The sequence below is a fragment of the Cygnus atratus genome, chromosome 1, assembly GCF_013377495.2.
Source record: "Cygnus atratus isolate AKBS03 ecotype Queensland, Australia chromosome 1, CAtr_DNAZoo_HiC_assembly, whole genome shotgun sequence".
Lineage (NCBI taxonomy): Eukaryota > Metazoa > Chordata > Aves > Anseriformes > Anatidae > Cygnus > Cygnus atratus.
In genome coordinates, this window is record NC_066362.1 from 180,684,783 (window position 1) to 180,707,015 (window position 22,233).

Here is a 22,233-nt window from a genome sequence, read left to right on the forward strand (position 1 = left end):
TGCTGGACTGTTAGAAAGCTTATTTCAGCAGTTGTAGCGAATGCCAAAATTGAGCAGGACATTTGAACGTTAATACTTCCAGAACGATTCAGATAAAGAACTTGGAAATAATGTTTGTAATTAAAAATGTGTGTTTTTAAGCAGCTGACTTGAAACATCAGAAAGATACTGTAAGTATACGTGCCCGTATTTATCTACCTTCTTAATAAAGTGAGCGTGGATACACTTATTGTAGAAGTCAGCACTCTGCGGGCATATTTTACTTAACCTCTCCCTAAACTGGCATTTGCATCTCCTGAACAAAGCCTTTTGCCCGCAGGTGATTTGCACTGTTTTTTTGCATGTCATCTCTTAAAAGGCATACTGAGCTCAGCTGTGTATAGAGCAGATATAACTGGCAAGCTAAGGAGCCAGAAGGAAGCATAGCAAATAAAGTAACTGAAAAGAGATGTTTTAATGTGTAACACCATCTCCTACTTCTGCTTTCTGCCATCTGGCTTGGAAGAGACCAACTTATGCCAACTTAGGCCTCTCTGCACATGGGAATAGGGCTGATTCAGCCAGTAATACAGCTGCACCAGTGTTGACCCTATAAATATTGAGAAGGGAAGTCTGAAGTTTTTATCCTTTCAAGTGATAACCTGTTTTCGAACTTCTCAAGATTGACTTTTCCTTCATTCAGCTCAGCCTCCTCTGGATGATCTGCCTAACATCGAGATTTCAGTAACAGCTGAATTAGTGATCTCCATTGTTGCCAGTGAGTCTATAAGCATGTGTTTTTGGCTTAAGAAGTGATCTGTGCCAGCATTAGGTGACGTTAAAGGATGCTCTTAGGCAGAAGTCTTAATATTAAGCGCAGTTGCTTGGCTGTGTACTGGGGCAGAAGACTACTTGAGCCATCTGGTAGTATTTCTGTGTCAAGTTTTGTTCAAGATAAAAAACTTAGTGCCATTTTTGCTTCTCAGTAAGTTTTGTTTTGTTTTTACCACAGTATTTGCAGGTGAAGTAGGAGCCAAAAAGGGTCTAAGGGGTATAAATTGTACCACATTAAACATTATTTGCTCAAGGCATCAAATAGTATATATTATAATTACTAAACTGATTGCCATCCTAGCTTTTACGACAGGCATCGCAGAAATCCCCTTGCTGAAGCCAGTACTATGTATGGTCGAGAGGGTGAGGGAGTGAGGTGACATCAAACTATTGTAACTGAGTAAAAACTAAGGTAAGATTTCCAAAAATGAAGTGCGTTCAAGTGTGAAGCCGTGCCTCCTGTGTAGGCATGTGGAAGGGAGGCTGTTTGCAGCGGTAATAGAGCTGTGTGCCATTTAGTGCCCTCCAGGGAGCATTGTCAGCCAAGGAAGCAAAGATACCTTGTGCTCATCTGTTGCTTTCCCACCTCTGTAAATCGGATATGATCTAGTTTTCTAATTAGCCTAAGCTGACCAAAGAGCCCATTGTCTCGTATGGAGTAGGTGATTTTCTGTGGCGTCTGCTGCTGTTGCCACAGGTTCTGTCCCTCTGTTCTGGTGATCATGTAACCACATGGTGGGGGCAATATTTACTGATTTGGATGAAAATGAAGACTTTTTTGTGGCTTGTTTCTGCTCATCTAGGTCAGTGAACAGAGCTGGCTTGCCACAAGGCACAGAATTGCTGGTTTTAATGGAGAGAAAGCAGCAGAGGTGGGGAGCTCAGGACTGCATTTTTTAATGACCTGTGATCTTTGGTCACTGGAAGCCATTCATGGGACTGCATCCTCAGTCTGTGCGTACCTGAATTGATTCATTATGCTAATACATAATTATCTTGTAACTTACAATTTTTTTAAAAGCTTGTTCGATAAAAAGCCCTGGATTTATTAATTACTTTTCATTGGCCTTTTTTTTAGGGTGCACTGCAGGACAGAGGACACTTGGTTTATATAGCATTGGAGCAGGCACTGAATTAAAGCAGTTTACTTCAGGGTTAACTGGTTCTAAAAAGAATGTAAAAATAAACAGTTATCAGATCTAACATATCTGCACCCCTAGACTATATAGTTTAAAGGCTTCCATAAAATGTCCATTAAATGAACTCCATCATCATCATGTCTCCATCTGACACACCTTTTTTGCATGACTAGAAGTTCAGAAGGGAATGGAAAAGACTCGTGTAGGTGACATGTGGTTTAATATCTGTTTTTAAATGAAATCTTAACTTTATATTTCCAGACTTTTAAATGATCCTGTTTTTTTGCAGGGTGGTGGTGGTGGGGAAATTTGTGCTCTCAAAGGGTTTTTTCCTCTTACGCAATTGACAGATATTTACAGCCTTTTGCTTGCTTGGCTGGCAGCTTTTTGCATGGGAATTCCATATAACTTGATATTAGTCTGTTATATACAGTATTCCATAAGCAATTTTGGAAAAAAAAGGTGAATAGACCTTGCATCATTTCTAACAGTTTCATAGATCTTAGTGGAAGTTTTATGTTCTTTTCCAGTTTATTCATGTTGCAGTACCGGCTAGCCTTTTTTTTTTTGATGGCCAGATTTGTTAATGCCACATATCTATCCATTGTGGAATAACTTATTGCTAGAAATCCTTTGACAGCCACTTCATTTTCACTTTGTTCTGTTTATACACTTTACAGAATTTGCCTGGTTGTACGTCTGGCCTCCACAAAATACGATAGGCTTTTCTCTTTTTGTGTAATTGAAGGCTTTGTAGTCTCTTCATCTCACCTTCAGGGTTCTGGCGTTCCCTCTGTAGACCCCAGTACAACTGCTGGATGTATCGCCCACATTTTTAGGTGGGCTTTGTGTGACTTGGTCGATCGTGAACGAGCAGTGGCCTATAAATAACTTAAGCAAAGTATACCTACTTAACAGCGTGGTGCTGGTGTTTCATTGTCCCGCGCTGTGCTTAACTCAGAACTCCCTCCACTGGCGCAGCAGCGGCGCTGCCTCACCCGGGTTGCTGGAGGTGTCGGAAAGGTTGAGGCAGACGGGAGTGTGCTCCCAGGGATGGGGCAGGCTGTAGGGGGGTTCAGCTGCCTCCTGGAAGCATCTGGCACTTTAGAGAGTGGCTAGCTAATTCAGATGCCTCCCTGGGACAGGATTAATCAGGCCCTCCATACCTGTGTGTCTGTTTTTTGTATCCTTGCAGTGAACATTGTCCTAGGAGAACAGTGTGCTGTACTGACACATCTATCACTACGCTGACCTGTGCTCCCTGTGTGTTACCTGCCGCGTACAGCTGCAGTTGGTAGAGAACATAACAGTCAGAAAGGTCTCATCTCTCTCACTTGTTATTCCAGTAGAGGAACAGGTTTCTCAGAGCTGAGCTACAGAAGCTGTTGGAGTAAGTGTAGTGGCAATCACCTGATGTTTTCCATTAGGATTTAACAAAAAAGCTTTTCCTGTAATGTCCTTTTTGTCTGCGTATTTTCTGTAAGATTATTGCTTATCTGGTTGTGAATCTTAAAATTCAAAACTCCAAAACGCCTAGTTTAACTCTTAGTTTTGCTAGAAAATCACTGCAGAACTGCTTTTAAAGAAGTCTTTATTTACTTAGCTAGAAGAGATCCTTGCCCAAATACGAGGACTGATAAATGTAATGACATTAAAGAAATCCAGTTACCTTTCCTGGCTGAAGGCCAGAACACACACAAGAAAGCGTTTGGACACCTAACTTCAAGAATCCCTTGCTCAGCGTTTTACTAGCCACGAAGTGTTTAAATTCAGATAAATAGGGCCTTCTTCGTCCGTAAGGCCACGTTACTATTGCATCCAGTTTTCCAAGCAGGCATTCTCCCAATTGCCTCTTTTTATCTGCCAACTTGACATCTAATCGAGCCAATCTGTAACAAAATATACTTCATCTGCCCGTGGAAATGGAGTGGGGTATTGAATGCATTTTGAAGAAATCCCAAGGTTTAAAACAAAAAAAAAACAAACCACTTTTGCCTTTGCCCACACCTTCCCTTCTTTTTGTGTTTGCACACGTGCGTCCCTTATGGTAAGCTGCCTTCTGCAGCAGCTGTGGGGAGAACGGGGTGTTTGCTCTGATCCCGTGGGCACGAGATGCTGGGACTGGAACTTGGCCTCTTCTTTAGGGGTTAACTGGCATGGGCAGCTGCCTGCCATGCAGTTCCTCCGGAGGAATGCAGAGCTAAAAGGGGTAGAGCTGTGCTTCCCTTCCTGTGGGGACCCAGGGTAGATAAAGGGGAATCCGTCAGGGCAGAGGGTGATGGCATGGGGTGGCCCTCAGTGATAGAAGGTGGTTATCCAGGGTTGGGAGGCAGCGGGGTCGCTGCAGGCATCTCCCAGGCTTCGTGGAGATGGATGAACCCAGCGTGGCACTAGAAGATTGGGAAAGGAACAGATCTACCGGATAAAGCTGCAAACTTCATTAAAACCAGCTCCATTAGGAAGGGTTGTCTACTTAATTGTTCGCGTTATACACGATGCAACTTCAGGCTCAGCTGGACGCCTTCCCAGTGTTCATAAATCTATGCATGAAGAAAGCAGAGCAAGTGAGCGCTAAAAGCTCCTTCGCTTTTTTTGTTTTGTTTTGTTTTGCTTTGCTTTTTGTTTCAAATTTTGAAACTCACATTTAGTGTGTATATTTTAACATGTTCATGTGAAACACATCAAAGTAAACACATGCAGTGTGTTTCTTTCACTGTCATTAATCACTGTAGTGTTTTAAAAAGTAACAAAAAATACACCAATGTTAAACTGCAGTCAAAAATTGAAATATACACGGCTTTAGAAATTTGAAGTTCTCCTTTGCCAGGACAAATGTAGCTTGACAACCGTGTGTGTTTATGTATCAGCATATGCAGTAAGTCTGGTTAGCAAATACAGACTTTTTTTTCCATTAAAAATCCCTAACGTATATTGAAACTTTTTCAAGCACTTTTTCAAGCCACCTGAAGACTCAACTGAAAATTCAGGGGAGGAAAATAGCGGCAAATTCTTCAAACAGCTCTAGGAACCGTTGTCTTCCAATACTTCACCACAAAATACACTTACTTGCTTTTTAAGCCCTGCTTATGTCTTCCTGTGGACAGTTTCTCTTTGGAGGTGTAGATGAGAAAGATGAGGGTTACCTGGGCCTTTTTTGCAACTGAGGTCCCTGTGAACAGCCTGTGAGAAGTCTACCTGTCCTTTCCTGAGGTGCTGGGGACAGGCTTTCAGCCAGAGTGGACACCGATTTCTGAATGTGTTTGAGGTTCCTACCTCCGTGTTTTTTATGGAAAAGGACTGTGCTGTCTCTGTCTCAGCAAGCCTCCTGGATACTACCAAAACTCTCCGCTTCCTGCAGCAGCACCATAACCCAAGCATCATCCTGGTCCCTGTCAGTCCGTTCTCTGGGGGCTGGATGCTGGTTGTGTATGTGAAATGCTTTAGCAATTTTCCTTGCTCTGATGAATGCCTTTGTGAGAGGAATTGGGACAGAACTGGCAGTCTGCGGGCTAAGAAGGATGATGCTGTCGTGTTGCTCTTCGCTCAGATGTGGGAAGTTGGTTTCATACATATAACTTAGACTTTCCCAATGAAGAGAACTTGGATAGAATACACTTAACTGGGGATCCTTATAGACATTTTTTTCAGACTAGAATCAGCATCATTGTGGGAGCTGTTTCCTTTCTATTTTTTTTTTAAATTTCACTGAAAAATTGTACTTTTGTGGCTCTGCTTTTTGTCTGACTTTTTTGCTTAAAAACACAGAAAAGAGAACAACTGTCAGGAGCCTAAGCCAGAGGCGCTGTATTCTCTCAGCTTCTTTTTCCTGTGGGGAGAACGAAACGCACTCTTTGTTTTTCAAGATTATATATAACAGTTAAACAAGGGTGCATATTTTTCACATAAGTAACAACCACTCAGACAATTCCTGCCCCATATTGCTGCATAATCTTAGTTCCCGAAAGAAGACCACTGTTTGTTCCTACAAATATTTTACCTTGTGCACTTTTAACTTTTTAATGTCCACACCATGCTTGGTCTAATTTACCAAAGCATTCTCTTTGTCATTGAGACTAATCGGGGTAACACATCAGTTCATCTCACTTAACTGAGATGTCAAACTTGGGAGCTCTGTTGCCTGAGGCTCTCTGGGGGAAAGTGGTTTTCAAAACCTAAATCATCCCCAGGTGCATATCTTTCCCATGGCAAATAGGGAGTGCCAGGAAGTCTGGAATCATAATTTAGGTGCCTTGATCGGGTAGGGTGAATTTGGGCTGAGGCATATAGCTTTTTAGGCAGAAAATATGTGAGCTTTCAAAAAGTGTCAATCCAATTAATTCTGAACGTCTTGGAGAAGCGTGGCAGAACGTGAAATGCTTCTCAATTTACAAGTTTATAACTTTTTTCCTTTCTCCCCACAGAGGCTGCTACCGACCCCCCTAAGACACCTGACAGCGAACCTATGTTTACAAGACTACGCAGTCCAAGCACAGGCAAGTTTCGGAATAGTGACATGAGCCTGTTAATGTTCTGGTTGATTCCCTCCACTACCAAATGATTCGTGTTTTGCAAGCTGAAATAGTGATGATAATGTAAGTCTTATGTGCCAAAGATACTGCTGGTGATGCCAGATAGTTAATGCTTTGCAAACATTTAGGATTTCTTTTATAATTTTAATTGGTTGAAATGTTTATTCATCAGGAATATTGGCAGCACAAAAAAGAGGTGTAATTTAAGTTGTGTTTTTAAGTGCATTAGTTTTGGGGAACTTGCAGTGTTGGGTGTTGAGCTTGGGCTTTTTTTTTTAATCCAAATTTAGGCTTCATACCGTTCATCTTATGCTGTAAAATAAATAGGCAGGGTCAGAAGAAGTGATTCAATTATACTTACCAAGCTTTTTGAGTCTTTACATTTTTAAATCTAATTTTCTTGTTTCCTTGGTCCAAGTGGTGGTGTCTCTTTTCCCATTAATAGATGACGAGGCACTTTGAATTCAAAATCCGTTGGAAAGACCAGCAGATGCAGGTGATATAATGACACCACCGTCCCACACACAGTTACTTTCTTCTAGTCAGATTGCCATTTTTGTCAAGGATTTGTTATTTCTATATGAGTAACGTAATAATTGCGGTATAAGATACTGCAGCAGAAATCTGCAGCAAGCCTTGGTTATGGTTAGCATGTTTTGTTTAAAAAACATGTCTGGTGCTTGTTTTTTCTCTTTTCACCAGGTTGTTTTCTAAATTATATACTTTTGTTTTTGAAATTCACCATTCACTTTTATATATATTTGTAACTAAAGTCTTCAGGTACATTTTAATACCACAGTACTCTAATTTCTACTTGAAAAAGTAATTTAAAAACAATAGATACAGAATGTGAAATCATTTATTCTCATCAGGGTACTTGTTTTTTGATTGCTCAGGTTTACAGTGAGAATATACAGCCAGAGAAATTTTCCACCTGCTGTATTATATTGGCTTTGTAATTTATTATGTTTTAAAAAGAGTAGATATTAATTTGCTTTTCTCTGTGGAAGAAGAGAACTATTTAGCTTGTAGAATCAGAGATCTTGGGAAAGGTTTCTGGGGAAAACCTAAAGTACAATGATTTGACCAAAAGCCTGGGTGTGTTCCTTTAGAATTTACAGAAGCTTATTTATAGACATGCATAAACTTTCAGTTATGTAGCCTATTATAAGTATAAGGTTTGAAAATGGAAGGACTGAGAACACCCTAATAATGTCTTTTCCTTATGTCTGGGTCTAATGAATGAATTGTTGATGCCAGATATTGGATAAATACCCACTGAAGGACTCAGCACGCTGTGGATAGTCATGCTAACCACTTTATTAAATAAAAGTATGCATGGTCCTTTTTGTAGTCAGGTTAAAAAGGACAAAATTTCTATCCCATACAAAGACTATAAACTAGTGTTTCAGCCTGTAATTCAGAAGTCCTACAAGAAGTATTTTTCAAAGTTTTAAATTAAAAGAAGGGGAGTACCCGTGCCACAAGACTTAATCAACTAATTGAAGTGGCAAAGTTAGAAAGAGAGCTACTTAGCTTCTCTCTCCATCTCCTGGAGATTCTCTCTAATGACATAGTTGGGAACCCGTGGTGACTGTCCTTTTAATGTAAAGAAATAAAATAAGGAGCTGAAGTTATGCAGTAGGAATGGTCTCTTTCCCGACATTTCCTAGCTCTCCACCGCATTTGGCAAGCATGCTCGCTGGTAGGAGTCTTTAAGCTGTTCAACGAACACTTCCATGAATAGTCTGATGTCTGGCACTGATCAAACTATGGTGTAGACCCTTGTTAAGAAGCACATGGTAATGATTGAAACCTCTGCTCCCCCTTATATTTACTGTTCACTCCTCTCCTCCCCTCTCCAAAAGAATGATTATCAGAGAATTGAAACTGTATCCTTAGGTGAGGTTAAACATTTGGTCAGCCTCTTGGATAAAGGGGGGAAAAAAAAGCATCATCAGTCATTTTTGGGAAAAGATGCATCTGCCCATTTTAGCTGACCTTCCTCTGCACCTAGGAATCTCATCAGGCCGGAAACAGTAGTGCTGACATCAGCTTGCAAGGGCTTGCATTGACACTTTCTTGAGCCAGCATATGATCTGCAAGTCAGTGGAGCTTTGCAATTTCTGTGTTTTGAGCAGGACCGCCAGGTTGTAGTTGATGTTGTCTCTCGAAGATGCACAGATAACCAGGACAGGACTAGTCCAGCCAACAGACTCAACTAACTGGATGTCAGTGGCCCCTTCTGTAGTTCTGTTGACTTCTTGTTTGAGACACAGAAAATGCCAATTCTGTTTGTAACACATTTGTCACCTTCTCATTAGAACCTAGAAACAGCAGAGCTGTGCTATGAGGTGGCTCAAAATAAAGCTTTTCTTTCCCTTTTCAAACTGTCAAGATTATGGTGGGCACGTTGAGGCAGCTCCTTTTAACTTCCTTGTTAACCTTGTTTGTCTAACCATACTGAGTTATCTGTTGTCCATTTTGATGCACACACACACACACAAAAGATTTCAAATTGTCGCTTGAAGGTTTGAGAGTTTTGTTCCCCTAACCCTGCATCTAATGTCTTGGGAACAAGCATGAGAGAGGGAAAGGAAATTTTCTGGTTTTCCACCTTCCCCCTTCAGTACAGACAAAAGCTAATTTCTTGAGTGATTTTGATTTGGGATTGGATCAAAGGCTTTGTGTTGTAAGATGAACTATTCACACATCTTATTTATTGATTCAAATTCAGTTTGGTTTATAGAGCTGGTAAACGAACATCTGTATATAATAGTTTTCTTTGTCTGAGCTTTCTTTGTAGTGAGTTTATGTAGAATGTGTGTATGTTTGTGTGTGTATGTATATAAGGCACATTCTTCAGATGTATTGGGTATTCTTTTGATTTTTGTGAAAGCTTACAAACACAAACCAGATTTCTCTTTTGACAGGGGAAGCAACCCTTTACTTATTCAATAGTGGTGCACAGCAGCTGTTTGAAGTTAAAGCTTTTCATGAAGAATATCGTTCCTGGTTTATAGGTGAGACTGTTCAACAAGGTGAGTAATATAACATATCCTTCCCCCAACTGTAACTAATGTTCATAAACAGACACCTTCCCTCTCTCTTCTAGTAAATTTACAGGTGTTTCTCCTAGTTGTTTGAGGCATGCTGCATCACATCCCCACCTTCTGACACACTCGTTTGCCATCTGGATTTAACCAGGGCTAGGGGCTTTGTGGTCTCTCTTTAAAAGGCTGCCTTTGGCAGCCTCAATTAGACAGATGTTCGTTTGTCTTTGAGGAAGGGTATAGCTGGGCGGGGGAGTCATTCAATTGTATTTAAACTGAAGTGCCATAAAATACTTAGCTTGCCTTGTCAATCAGACCAGAAAGTCCTCAGTGTAAGTAAAATATGTCTTATCCTACAGCAGGGAAAAAGGGCTGGAAGGCCTGAGCTAGCTAAGCAGAGCAGCGTGTTAGAGCTCCAAGTGTTGGAATGCATGGTCTTGTTTTCTTTTAATTACCTCTGTAGTCCTCTGTGTGAGTGTTGTGATCTCAGGGATACGGCTGCTGTCCGAAGGTGCCGTTTCAGTGTTTTGTCTGAAGTGAGATCATCTATAATATCATAGTCCATGATATTTCTAAAAATGAGAAAGAAACTTATATAACCACTCGTGACAGCTTTAACGATCCTGTGTCAATAAGGGTGTCATTGGGGTAGTGTTTCTCTCCCAGGACGTCCATAGACCATACAATAAGTATCAGTTCAGGAGATGAAGGCATACCCTTTTTGTCCATTTTCAACAAGAAAAAAAAAGAGCATTTATAATAATAAATAAATAAACAACCTCAGACAAGGCAGACATATGCCTTCTTTAATGGTAATATCCCATATGCGTGTTATTTTTTAAACATATTTTGCAGGTGCGTATAGCAATGCAAACAGTATGTCTGTGAGCTTTTCCTTGCTCCATCTGGGGGGGAGCCAAAAGACTGGGTCTGCTCCCTGTTCCCAATTACATCCATGTTGTATTCTCCCCTTTCTTTTTCTAACCTCTGCTTTGGCCCTTTGGAAACACTTGCCTTCAGAAGCAATTGCTTCAGTTTCATTTAAAATATAAAGGGGGGATTTTTTTTTCCCGCATGTTTGGGCTGCTGCATCTCTGAGATGGTCAGATGAAAAACAACACAAAAAAGTTGTGTGTTTGCAGTTAAAGCAAATCATCTCATTATTATCTGCAGAGAAGGACAGAGGTCTTGACACACCTACAGTGAGTCAAAACTCCTTAGAACAAATAAAAATACTCTTCCTGGAGGTACAGTTGAGAGCATTTAAATTGAAACTTTAAGAAAGTGGCTAGTGTTTTTTGTCTCCAATTTTATTATCAAAACTTTCAGCTTTATGAGTAAGTAGTCCAGATACTTTCCACAGCTAACGGCTGTGGAGTTGAGATTAAGAGCTGTCTTTGCCTGGTTCTTGTCAGGGAAATGTATTCCCTTGTGATCTCGGTAGTTTTCTTCCAGGGTCTTAGCATGTGACAGTACCAGCTTACAAACTCACATAGCTGGAGAAATGTTTTGACCCTGAATGCCCTAGACTTGTCTTGGTTCTGCTTGCATGGGTTGATCTGTATCATTTTGATATAAATGCAAGTTGCCTTATGTTTGTTTGTCTTACACAGCTCACACAATACTAGAACCACGTTTTGAGGCTGTCACCTCTAGGTTTATCTTCTGATTACAGAATTGCAAAAGGAGGATGACAGAGTACAGTGTAAGAGCCCATTCTGCTCCAGCCAGGGGTTCATTTAGGATTCTTGAGGCTTGTCAGAAGCCGTACAAATAGTCCCATAATAGCCATGTCGTTGGTACTCTCTCTGGAAAGAAGAGTTGAAATTAGCTTTGAGATAAATGTGAACTGGATCCCCAGGCTGATTTGGTTATACAGATGTATTGTAGGGACTTCACACCATAATGCATCATGTTAACAGTGCAGATGCTAGATTGGGTATGAGCTTTGACCAAACCACCTTCCCACCCTATCTTTTGTTAGCCTTAGGGCCATTGCAATAAGATTTCCTTTTAAAAAAAATATCTTAATCACGTGAATTAAAAAAGAATTACATTTATTTGCCTTTGGTTTGCTAATTAATGTCAAGTTGACATCAATTATTATCTCTAATTAGTGAATTTCTTTATTTCCAATTATCTACGATTATACAGAAAGACTGACTGAGCTGTTGTCCTGCAATGGGCTTCATATGGGCAGAGGTGTCTGCTTCAAGGAGAGACCAAGTTCTTCCTTTGTAATTTTGAATAAAACACACAGAAACATTTTCTGATCTGTTGCAGTGTATTTTGTTCTATTAGGAGACTATGTGCAGATTCTCCCCTTACAAATGAAACACAGCTCTAACTTAACTATCTCTTGAAATTATTTCTTGCACGGCCATCCTCTGCTGCCAGCATGGTGTTTTCTTGCATGGTGTTGGGAGTGGAGTATTCTGGGTCTATCTGGTATCCCAGAACAAGATTCTGTTACACCCAAATCTGCCAATAGAGGGCAGCTTTAATTTTGCTGTTTTTATTACAGTCCAGAAAAAGGGAAAATTGAGAGTGCTTGAAGCCAGAAGACCTGCAACAGAGCTTGTGCTTTTGTTTGGCAGAGTTGAGAATTGAGCTCTCTATATTTTTAACATAAAATCACAAATACTATTTTCTTGCCCATTTTACTGAAATACTGGATTACTTAACATAAAAAAATATACTCTTCTTGCCCACGGTCCTGACAAACATCCTAAAAAATGGCCAAGCAATATACTCATGCCTCTTGGTACTAAACTTACTTTTGTATATCTGTCACTTAGATGGGCGCCTGCTGTTCGTGACGCCGATGGACCCCTTATTCCTGATACTTTATTACCTCATAAAGGCAGACAAGGAGGTACGCCCGCTTAATTTTTTCACTGGAATTCTCAGGAGAAAGCATTAGTTCTGTCTTCGTTTTCTGCAGAAGTTATGTTAATTTTACCAACAGGGACTTCCATATTATGGGAAATTTAATTTGCTTTTAAAACAGAGATGTCCACCCTAGACATACTTCTGTTTTCACCAATTTTTTTTTGGCCAGTGAAGTATATTCCAGGAGTCAGCTTGCAATCTGAACAAAACCTAATCCCCTCTGTACGAGAAGCAGAGAATCTTTTGTCCTTTTGTGAGAACCGATCCTTGAACCATTGAATTTAAAATGATAGATGTCATCAGAATAAAACAAACTAGAGCCCGTCCTAAGGAGTAGATGAATCACTCTGAGAAACAGGAGAAGAAAGAAAGATGATTTTGGATGCTATGGGAGATGAAAAAGAAACATTTCTGTGGCAGTTTGAACTTGAAAAGAAACATTGCCTTTTTACAAACAGTATTTGTAGAGCTGGTGTATCATGCAATAGCAAAGGGATGACCAAATATCCAAAAGATGAATAATAAATGGGTTAATCAATTTATCTAGAGTGTTGCAAAACCTTACTTAAATATCCAACGTGTATCAAAACTCCTAGGCAATATTATTGATTTATAGTTTGTAATGTGCCTGTGAAAAGAGAGCATAAAATAAAAATGTTAATCCTCGTTTTTTATTTCATGGGGTCAATAATTTCACTTTATGCATCCTAAGAGGTTTTCTTCTAAGAGCATTTCCTATCAAGTGGCTTGCTATTTTCTGCTTTAGGTTGCAGGTGGAGAATGCAGGAAAACTGTTCTTGTATGTTGAAGAAATAAAGTCCTACTAGACATTTGTAATAGTAACCTATTGTTATGCAATTACTTCTAAATAATTTATGGTGTAGGGTGTGCCAATGTGTTCAGATGTTCTGTGGTCTGTTCCTGCTCTAGGGTGTCCCATCAGAAGAAGTCATTGCACAGGAATGGTTGAGCTGTTTCTCTCAGTATTGCACTCTGTTTGAATTCAGCACTCCTTTGAAAGCTTTATAAACCAAACTTAAATTAGGGAAACAGTAAATCTCCTGTGTCAATGTGACAGAGTGCTGAGGTAGCCTGAATAAAGGATGACTGTTGCTGCTGTTTTCTCTGCATTGGAAGCATCCAGTACTGCCATTTGCTTCTTAGGTACGTTGTTCTGGAAGGGTTTTCTAAACGAGGCATGGTGCCTGGTAAGTTCGTAGAGCTGTTATGGGTTCCTAATTAAGGACGAATGCATTCCTGCAGCGCCCTGCCTAAATTACTGTATTCTTCAGTAAAGTAAAGTCTCGAGGATTTTGTGGCAGATGTCTCAAGCAAGGCCAACTTGAATACAGCACAGTCACTTCTGGCTTGAACTAATGAGTAAGTGAGGAGGAGGTAATTAAGATACCTCCTGAGTATTGTAGAATCATTCTTTGCACCATCCTCCAGTTTTGACAGTGTGATGCAGGGTTGCTTAAGTGTCCCTGAGCAGAGCCATCTCCTATCCAGTCTTAGCTTAGGCTCTGTGTTGCTGCACAAGGTGAACATGGCTGTCTTGCTTCTGGACACAAAGTGGTTTGTGCAGGTAACTTATCCATGGGAAACAGTTCATTGAAGCTTTATTTCTGCCCCTCATAACCTTTTTGCCATTGTAATTGTACCTTTTCATTTTCAAGAGAAACAAATTGAAATTCATTGTTTTGTGTTTTTTTTTTTTAAATCTTATTTAACAGTGGATGGTTATTTTTATTAAGCCTCTGACTGTTTAGTAAGAGGATTAATTAATAATGAAAACAGTTTACCCAAGTGCTTTTTTCATACTGACCGCTGTAATGACTTCAGCCTTGGCTCCTGAGACCTTGCGCTCTCCAAGGATGGAGAACTCACTGAGTCTTTGTACTGATGCGCTAAAGGAGCTTTCCAAAGAGAAGGCTGCCAGTTGTGCCAAACTGTGCTGAATGATTATGCATTGTTTGGCAACGACAAGATCTGTTTGATGGTTCTGTCATGTGTGGGGCTATTTAAGTTGTGCCAAAATCGCTTTATATGCATACTGTGGCCAAACTGGAATTGACTTTGCAGAGGTGAAAGGTTAATACTGTGTTCCAGAAGCTGCCCTGCTCCTTTGAGATTTATCTTTTATGGAAGGAAAAGCAAAATTTGAATGGAAGTTATGACACTGGGTTTAATCCAACAGGTTTTGGTCTCTAACACTATTGGCACACACTGACTACTGTGTCTTATGTCATCTTCCAAAAAATCTCGCTGTACTTCACATTAGCTTCTCCCCATGTTGTTTTAAATTTGGGCTCTTTAGTGCAGTAATTGAAGAGTTCAGCATTTTGCATATATTTACTGTTTTGAAGTAAATATTTATAGTTTGCTTTGTAATCAGTTTCTAAATGTGTCATGTGGTACCGTTCAAAATATGATCTTCTTTAAATACTTTATTTTAAAACTATGGCAATTGCATGCATATATATTTCTATACATGCGTATATGTATATGTCTTAACATTGTAATAATGCTTTTATTGTTCCTTTGATGTATTTTCAGCAGCAAGGAAAGTTCCAGCCACTGGATCAAGTTGTGCTAGACTCAGAGTACCCTCATTGCCCGTTGCTGCTGAAGTGTGCAGATGTTAAACAGTCCATACATCATGTAACGGAAGAAAAAGGTGAAAAGATTTGGGCAGGGGAGGGAGGGAAGGTTGGATTTATTAGTGTTACTTCATTACAAAATAGATTTAAGTACTGTTTTTCACTTTACTTAAGGTGCTGGATGAAGCTGTATTTTAAAAGCAGAAGTTTAGGCTTAAAAGTCTTCTTTACAGTATTGTGAATAGTAGAATGTGGATCTCAGATTATCTGCTGTAACTCTAAAATAGTTGTGCAGTCTTCCAGCTTGGTGGCATAAAAATGATAAACTGATCAGAGATGGCTACGTGCTATGAACTTTCTTTGCCTTTTGATAAAAGTTTTATTTCTTCCTAAACTCTTTCTTTAGTGTAGCATAGTCTTCTGTGGAAGAAGTGAAACCGATGTCCATGTGGCTTTTTTTTTCCCTTTGTAGCAAAGCATTCAAACAATAAGCAGAACAAAGCTCAAGAAGAGAGAATATACTGCTGAGATAGGAGAGCACAAGTTTTCTGGCTTTGCGTAATTTATCGTGGGATTAAGTTTAAAGACTTAATTTTATTTTTATTTTTTACATGCATACCTTGATTGGGATGCATAACTATGTGAGAGAAAAGCTGAATGGAAGAAAATAGCAAAGTATCAATTCTATGCATAGTGCCCTCAAGCTTTGTCCAGAATTCCCTTTGGTACAGGGGGCTCTTATTTTGAGGACAATATATACTTTCTAGGGAAGAGAAAGGGGCATTACATAATAATTTTCGCAGCTTGGCAGACCTGCAAAAGATGCAAATCTTCAGTTTTTACGTTCAGTCCTATAAAGGGCATTATGCTTCTGTTTGCTGACTTTCTGATAGTGGAGATCTACCTGTACAGGAATTTGAGAACACTGAATCTACCACCAAGTGAAAAAACATTAACTGTATGACCCTTTATGTGTACAGAGCACCTCCAAGTAGTAGAGGTACACAGATTAAAAGTCAGAAATATTAGGAATATGCTCTCATGAAGCACCCTGCCCTTGTTGATATATATATAAGAAGAAATATCTAGCTGTTCCTCTACAGATAGGCTGAGGAAGGGTGATAGAAGAAGAAAAACGCTGCTGAGTAAAATGCCAGACCTCTTTTAGGCTGCATAGAGCATCAAGATAGGGTACTGTGAGCTTTTCCTGAAGGATTTAGATGTACAAGCTCAAAATTTCCTGTATGATATGGTACATATGCATTAACACAGAGCAGTTACTTCCCCAAAAGAATCAATTTGAACTTCAGGGCAGGACGTGTTTCCATTGCAAATGATCACTTTAACAAGACAGCAGGAAATCTGGGCAGTGAGACAATTGTTACGTTTTGCTGGGACTGGGGTAGTTGGAGTTATGTGCTGTCCTGGATTTCCAAAAGAACCTTCGGAAAGCATTGAGTTACATTCAGTATCAGTGGGAGCAAGCAACCCTTTTCTTAGGGTGAATTCTGACTTTCAAGAAGGCTCCTTTAAGACAGATGTATCTGAACTACAAAACCACTTTTGCCTTCCCATGGAGTGATAAATGCTTCCAGTAAAAACTAATATTAAACTTCTAGGCAATTACTGTCCCCTACAACTTGTCCAATACTGGCTAAGGAGGTAGGGGGTGAGAGAGGGGATACTAAACTTCTGCCCTTCTGTCTCAGAAGGTGAAAAATCCTGCCAGATTCTCTTGACTGTCAAACTAAGAACTCTGCACAGGAATATAGGGCAAAGCCAGCGTTATTTTTCTGAAGAGGCACTTCCTCCAAACAGCAATGCTGCCTCTGGGTGGTATTAGTGTTTCCTTTTTAACAGCAAAATAATAACTAAGTATATAGATTTGCCATAGACAAGATCTTATATCTTAGTCTAACCTCTGTATCCATTCTGAAAGCATAATTGCGGTTGTTGTCCACCAGAGCATTGTTTGATAAACTGTATTGGTAGATAGTAGTGAAAATTCTTTACTGCTTGGTTTTGGTTTTTGTATTGATGCTTTTCATAATGTATTATGTACACCAATCAGTTTGGGACATTTTGCCAGCAAATGATATTAACTGCTCAAGAAGTTACTTTCATTTCCTGTTTTTTTCGTTTGTTTGTTTTGAAACGTAATGGACAAGGATTGCTGTCGATATTAATGCTGTGTGTGCTTGCACGCTCTGGCTGTATGTGATAATCTTGGACGTGTACCTGCTGCTGCTTTTCTTGTTCGTGTTTGGGTTGGGTTGAAAGTAACAACATGAGGCCTTGCTCTTAGGATTTCTTTCATTTTTTTAGAACGCCAAACCTACAGTTATGCAACAGACACATCAGTGCTTGCCTGCCTGTCATGCACAGGTCACCGTTCTGTTCATTCCCTTTCTATGTGTTTCATATTCACATCTCTTTTATTGCCTGTAAAAAATATCAATATTATGACTAATGTACTCTTTTCTAGCTCTAAGACTTGTCTACTATGTAGCCTTTCTCATTTAAGGAGCAGGGCTTTAGGGCAAGAAGTATCTGTTGTGTTCGGTCTTCTGCGACTCTGATCCATTTGGCAGAACCCAACAACATAATTATTTCACTCTTAATTTAATCTTAAGACTTTTAACATCTGTATAACAAATTCTTACCCTAGACCACTCACAGTTTACACTTACTGAATTAGCAGAAACTCCACTTTCCCTGGTCTCAGTGTTGAAGGGCACTGAAAATTCATTTTGCTGGATTAAATTCCCATTTACCTGCTTTAGTAGTTGGGGAAAGGGTGTGTTACAGCTTGCTGAATCTGGGTGAGGCAGGTTGTTTGCTAATGAATTCAAAGATTGGATAAAAAGTACAATAGAGAAGGATTAGGAAAGGGTTATGAACTCCCAGTTCTAGAGCGTTACTCTTTGTTTCGTTTTGCAAGGCAAAAACTGCACTGTGATCTTGTCTGATGTGATTAACATGAAGAGCCAAGAAAACTTACCTGATTAGAATAACTAAGTAATATTGCCAAGCTTGTATTCCCAGAAGGTAGGAAAAAAGGGGCCATATGAGTTTCTGAGTTATGGAAAACACTGAGAAAATGGATGTTAAAATGTGCTTTAGGCAGTTTGCTCAACAATACATCAGGGAAACTTCCAAGTCTACATAGCGATTACCCGATCGCTGAACATATTATTTAATTGTAGAACCACTTATATTCCATCTGTATTTCTCAAACCCAATCTTTCCAGATGTCTCAGACCAGTTTTATAGGCACCAGACACATTAGGGAACAAAAGGCTTTCCAATATATACTCATATTATCAAACATAGTCGCTAACTCTCACCAATATCAAATGTGCATCACATGTTAAATCCACGTTCCAATATTGAATCCTTTTGTCAGCAGTTTGTGACTTTCATAACTCACTTTAATTCTTCAGAGGTCTCAAATATTGTCAGTTTCTAGAGTTTAATAGTCAAAACTGTCAAGCACACAAAATGTTTTCAAACAAAGTGATCTCTGAAGGGTTCAGCGTAATTATTTTTCACATGTTTTAATGAAAATGGCTTCACAGTTCTACGTTTCCTTTCTCTAACTGAGTCACTCTGAATCATGCTGTTGTGGGGGAGTCTGCCTGGGAATCTGGACTAGAATTACTTTTCATGGGCTGGGGGATGGTGGCAGGAGGATGTCCCTTCCTCGAACTTTCTCTGATAAGAGAGGAATCCGTGAATCGTACTCACTGTGCTTGGCCCAAACCATGTTAGCTCTTTGAAACCATGTTAGCTCTTTGAGAAGCAGGTTCAAGCATACAGACAGTCTCCCCCAATTTCTGCTGCTTCTCTTTCAGAGCCATTTAGAAACTTCAAAGTCCTGAAGGTTGCAGCCAGTAATGTCACAGCTGCAACTTTACCTGCAACTCATCAACTTCACGAAGCAAAGTGTATATTAGCATTTTTTTCCTTTTTCCTCTGAAGAATTTTTTGCATTTTACTCTTCTACAGCTGTTGTGTTGAGATAGACTTAAACTTTATCTTGTAAACAGCTTTCCCCGACCTCTCTGTACCCCCTACCATGCATACACAAAGAGCACATAATAGTTAGATATTTGTATGCAATTTGGAAGAGCCAAGATAAACCCCAAAGAAGGAAATGCTGAAACAATCATAAATAATGTTGTTGTTTGCAAGGGGAGAAGGAAACTCCATGAACCTAGTGCTGGAATATGATACTGGGTCAGTAAATGACATGAAACAGATGTATGTATTTATGGGAACGGTATACAGGAGATTAAAAGCTATTGAAATACCTGTTAAAGAAATAGATTCAAACACAGTGGGCTCTGAAATCTCCTGTGTAATCTTACTAGGCATTTTGTTCTGTTTCTAAAATGGAGCACTGTGAATTAAAGCTCAATAATTTTTATCCTGAAATTTCCATGAGCTTTTGCAATTTTCTCTCTCCTTTGCCTCAGCATCCTGACTCACATATGTTCGTGGTACCCTAGTTATCACAGGGGAAACACTTTTTGAAATTCTTATGTCATCGAGTTAATTTATGTTGCTCAATAAATCATAAATGAATCATGTACTTCCTCCCACTAGGAGTGTGTTTCATTATTTTAGCTCTTTATTTTCCTTTGACACTGTGTTAAAGTACGCAAAAGGAGGATAGAAGTAAACTTCTGCAATAGTCACCCTGTGAAATGAGAGCGGAGAAATGATAGGAAAAGAGATTATTGAAAGGGCAAATGGTTTGTCTTCCCTGCCCAACTCTCCTGGCCCCCTACTAGGTGCTGGAATTCATAAACCAAAGATTTAAGGTACTGTGTTGTGGGTGCTTGTGTGTTTTTTTGCAGTCAGGCAAACAATGTTTTATGTTGCAAACTGTGTAGTTACAATGACCAGTCTGGTGACACAGGGTAGTGAAGGTTTGGCAAATTACAAGGGCTTGAGAAGAGCCTTACTGAATTCAGGCAGCCCAAGATTACCCATATATAAATAAAATATGAGCTTTGCTGGATTAGGGCCTAATTAAAGATTGTTAGGTTGTTCAAACTTGTGCATATCAGCTCAGTCTGTTTATTTTTCCATGTTTCCAATATTTTTGAAACTTTTTGCCCTGATATCAAACATGTGCAAGCTGCAAATTAACTTCCGTGCTCTGTCTACAACTCTGAAGATTTTAAGTGTATTGAAAATGCAATCTAAACCAGTCATGACTTTCTTCCCCTTTCTTGGTTTTTATCTCAGAGATTGGCAGTCAGAAATTTCACAAGTACAGCCAAGAGAAGACATTGAAGTGGTTAAAGAAAAAGGTATCATGTTTCTATTTTGCTTTCTAAATTGCTTTATGTTTAAATTGAAAATGCAGATTAGCTTGTCCATATCTGTATTTGAGCCATGTGGCATCCCTCAGTTAAAGTACATGTCCTGTGCAAGAAGGGTAGACAGCACACCACAGTTGCTGAATGCAGGAGTGGGATGAGATATTAGAGAAATGGCAGGTTTGTTACATTTCTCATTTTGATGGGGCTGGTGTGAAAGAGATTTGAAGTGGGGAGGCAGGAGAAGAAGCTGAAGCTGAGTTTATTGCTGTGCTCTGTAGGCTTTGCACGAAGTGAGGGGCTTATTTCTTGCCTTATCTGCTTTGCCAATGGACCAGAGGAAGGCTTTAAGAGTTTCTCCTTGCAACTTTTAAATTCTGCCATGCCCTAAAGCTGGACAGATAGTCCAGCTTGGTTTTGTGCTGTAAATGTGATCCCTCATGAAGTCTTGGCAGAGTCTTTCATAACGGTCCTGATACGGTTGCTGCTATCCTAATCCCATCACACTCTTCAAGAAGTCAGTACAGTATGCTGAAAAGAAATAACTTATGACTAAGTTCAGTGTTGTCTGTGTTTTGATATAAAGAAGGTATATCTAATTTTACACATAGATGTGCCTCTACTATGATGCTACTTTGTAGAAAAAGATTGTATGCATCATATGTGGCTGGGAAACCTTAAATTAGTCAACATGAGCAGAAAATCTGGTCTGCTTTCTGCAGTGATGAAGCTAGGGGTTATCTCCTTTCCAATGAATGCCTGAGTGTTTGAGCAGGCGCCTGTTTGTGTTGAAAATTTCTTTGCCAGTGATCTCTGTGTTAGGTACAGTATCACAGTGCCCTGTAATGTTCTTAATCTTTGATTTCCATCAGGGCTGCCTTTGCAGTCCAACTGGGTTGGGGCATTCTGTTCTTCCAGCAGGTGTATTTCTCACCTGTATACGGGTGGCTGTTACATCTGAAAAGCTCATTGCATCTTAGGGTGCCACAAAACTGGTGCTGTTGCCAAGGCAACACGTTCAAAAATGGGCTAGCTTTGTTGCGTTTTTGAGCTCATATGCTAGTCATTACAAATGTATATTAAATTTCACCACAGTCCATAACTTGAGTGTTTTATATGCTTGAAACAAAATTACAAGAGCTTTGTCACTGCATTAACATGTGCATAACAACACTGATATAGACATTTCTTTCTGTGGTTTCCTATAGGTCAATCAAACAGTGAAAGCACTTAAAAGCAACAATATATCTGTAGGTGAAAGGGTACAGGCAGCTACATTTATCAGCGGTAAACAGATCACAGATGCTGAAGAAGGTAAGAAAACTAACCATTGTAAGCGCTGTAATGAATTCAGTTTTTGTGAAACAGCATACCTGCAGCTAAAACACATGATTAGCATCTAAAGTGGACTGAAACTGGTCTCTGCAGTAAATGTATTCCTTGCACAGAAAAATCCATACACGTTGTGGCTGTGTCTCTTGACGTTTCTTGAGTTCTTTGGTATCTTCATCAGGGTGGCATTGACATTAGATCTCAACTGGGGTTCTTTTAGCTTCTCCTTAGTTTACAGAGAAGATGTTTTCTCAGTGAAATATATGCTGAAGTGCTTTACTGAACTGAGATCATACGTAATATGTATGAGTATCCACACAATAAAAGTCTCTGTATTAGAAAAGACTATTTTTTTATTAGTATGCAAATGCTGTTGATAGAAGTTTCCTAAAAGAAAAAGGATGGTAGGAAGACACAGTCATAGACTAAACATTACTTTATGTGACAAATGGACAGAATACGTGTGCACACTTATTCAGGGCAAAAACTTCAACAGTGTATGTATATTAAATCTCTCTGAAAGTGACAGTGCTGGTACCAAAAAG

At 39.5% G+C, this 22,233-nt stretch overlaps 1 protein-coding gene across 6 annotated transcripts in view; it reads left to right on the forward strand.

The window, feature by feature from the left end:
* Nucleotides 1-22,233, forward strand: part of RNASEH2B (ribonuclease H2 subunit B) — a 43,782-nt gene that overhangs the window by 6,011 nt on the left and 15,538 nt on the right. For 2 of the 6 annotated variants that reach the window (XM_035542633.2, XM_035542627.2), the window contains exons 2-7: nt 6,374-6,445; nt 9,415-9,522; nt 12,333-12,409; nt 14,983-15,103; nt 20,283-20,347; nt 21,565-21,670. In XM_035542633.2, the coding sequence (XP_035398526.1) occupies nt 6,374-6,445; nt 9,415-9,522; nt 12,333-12,409; nt 14,983-15,103; nt 20,283-20,347; nt 21,565-21,670 (549 nt within the window). The remainder of the gene's footprint in view (nt 1-6,373; nt 6,446-9,414; nt 9,523-12,332; nt 12,410-14,982; nt 15,104-20,282; nt 20,348-21,564; nt 21,671-22,233) is intronic. The other 4 variants (XM_035542634.2, XM_035542628.2, XM_035542629.2 and 1 more) reach the window with 3 other exon arrangements.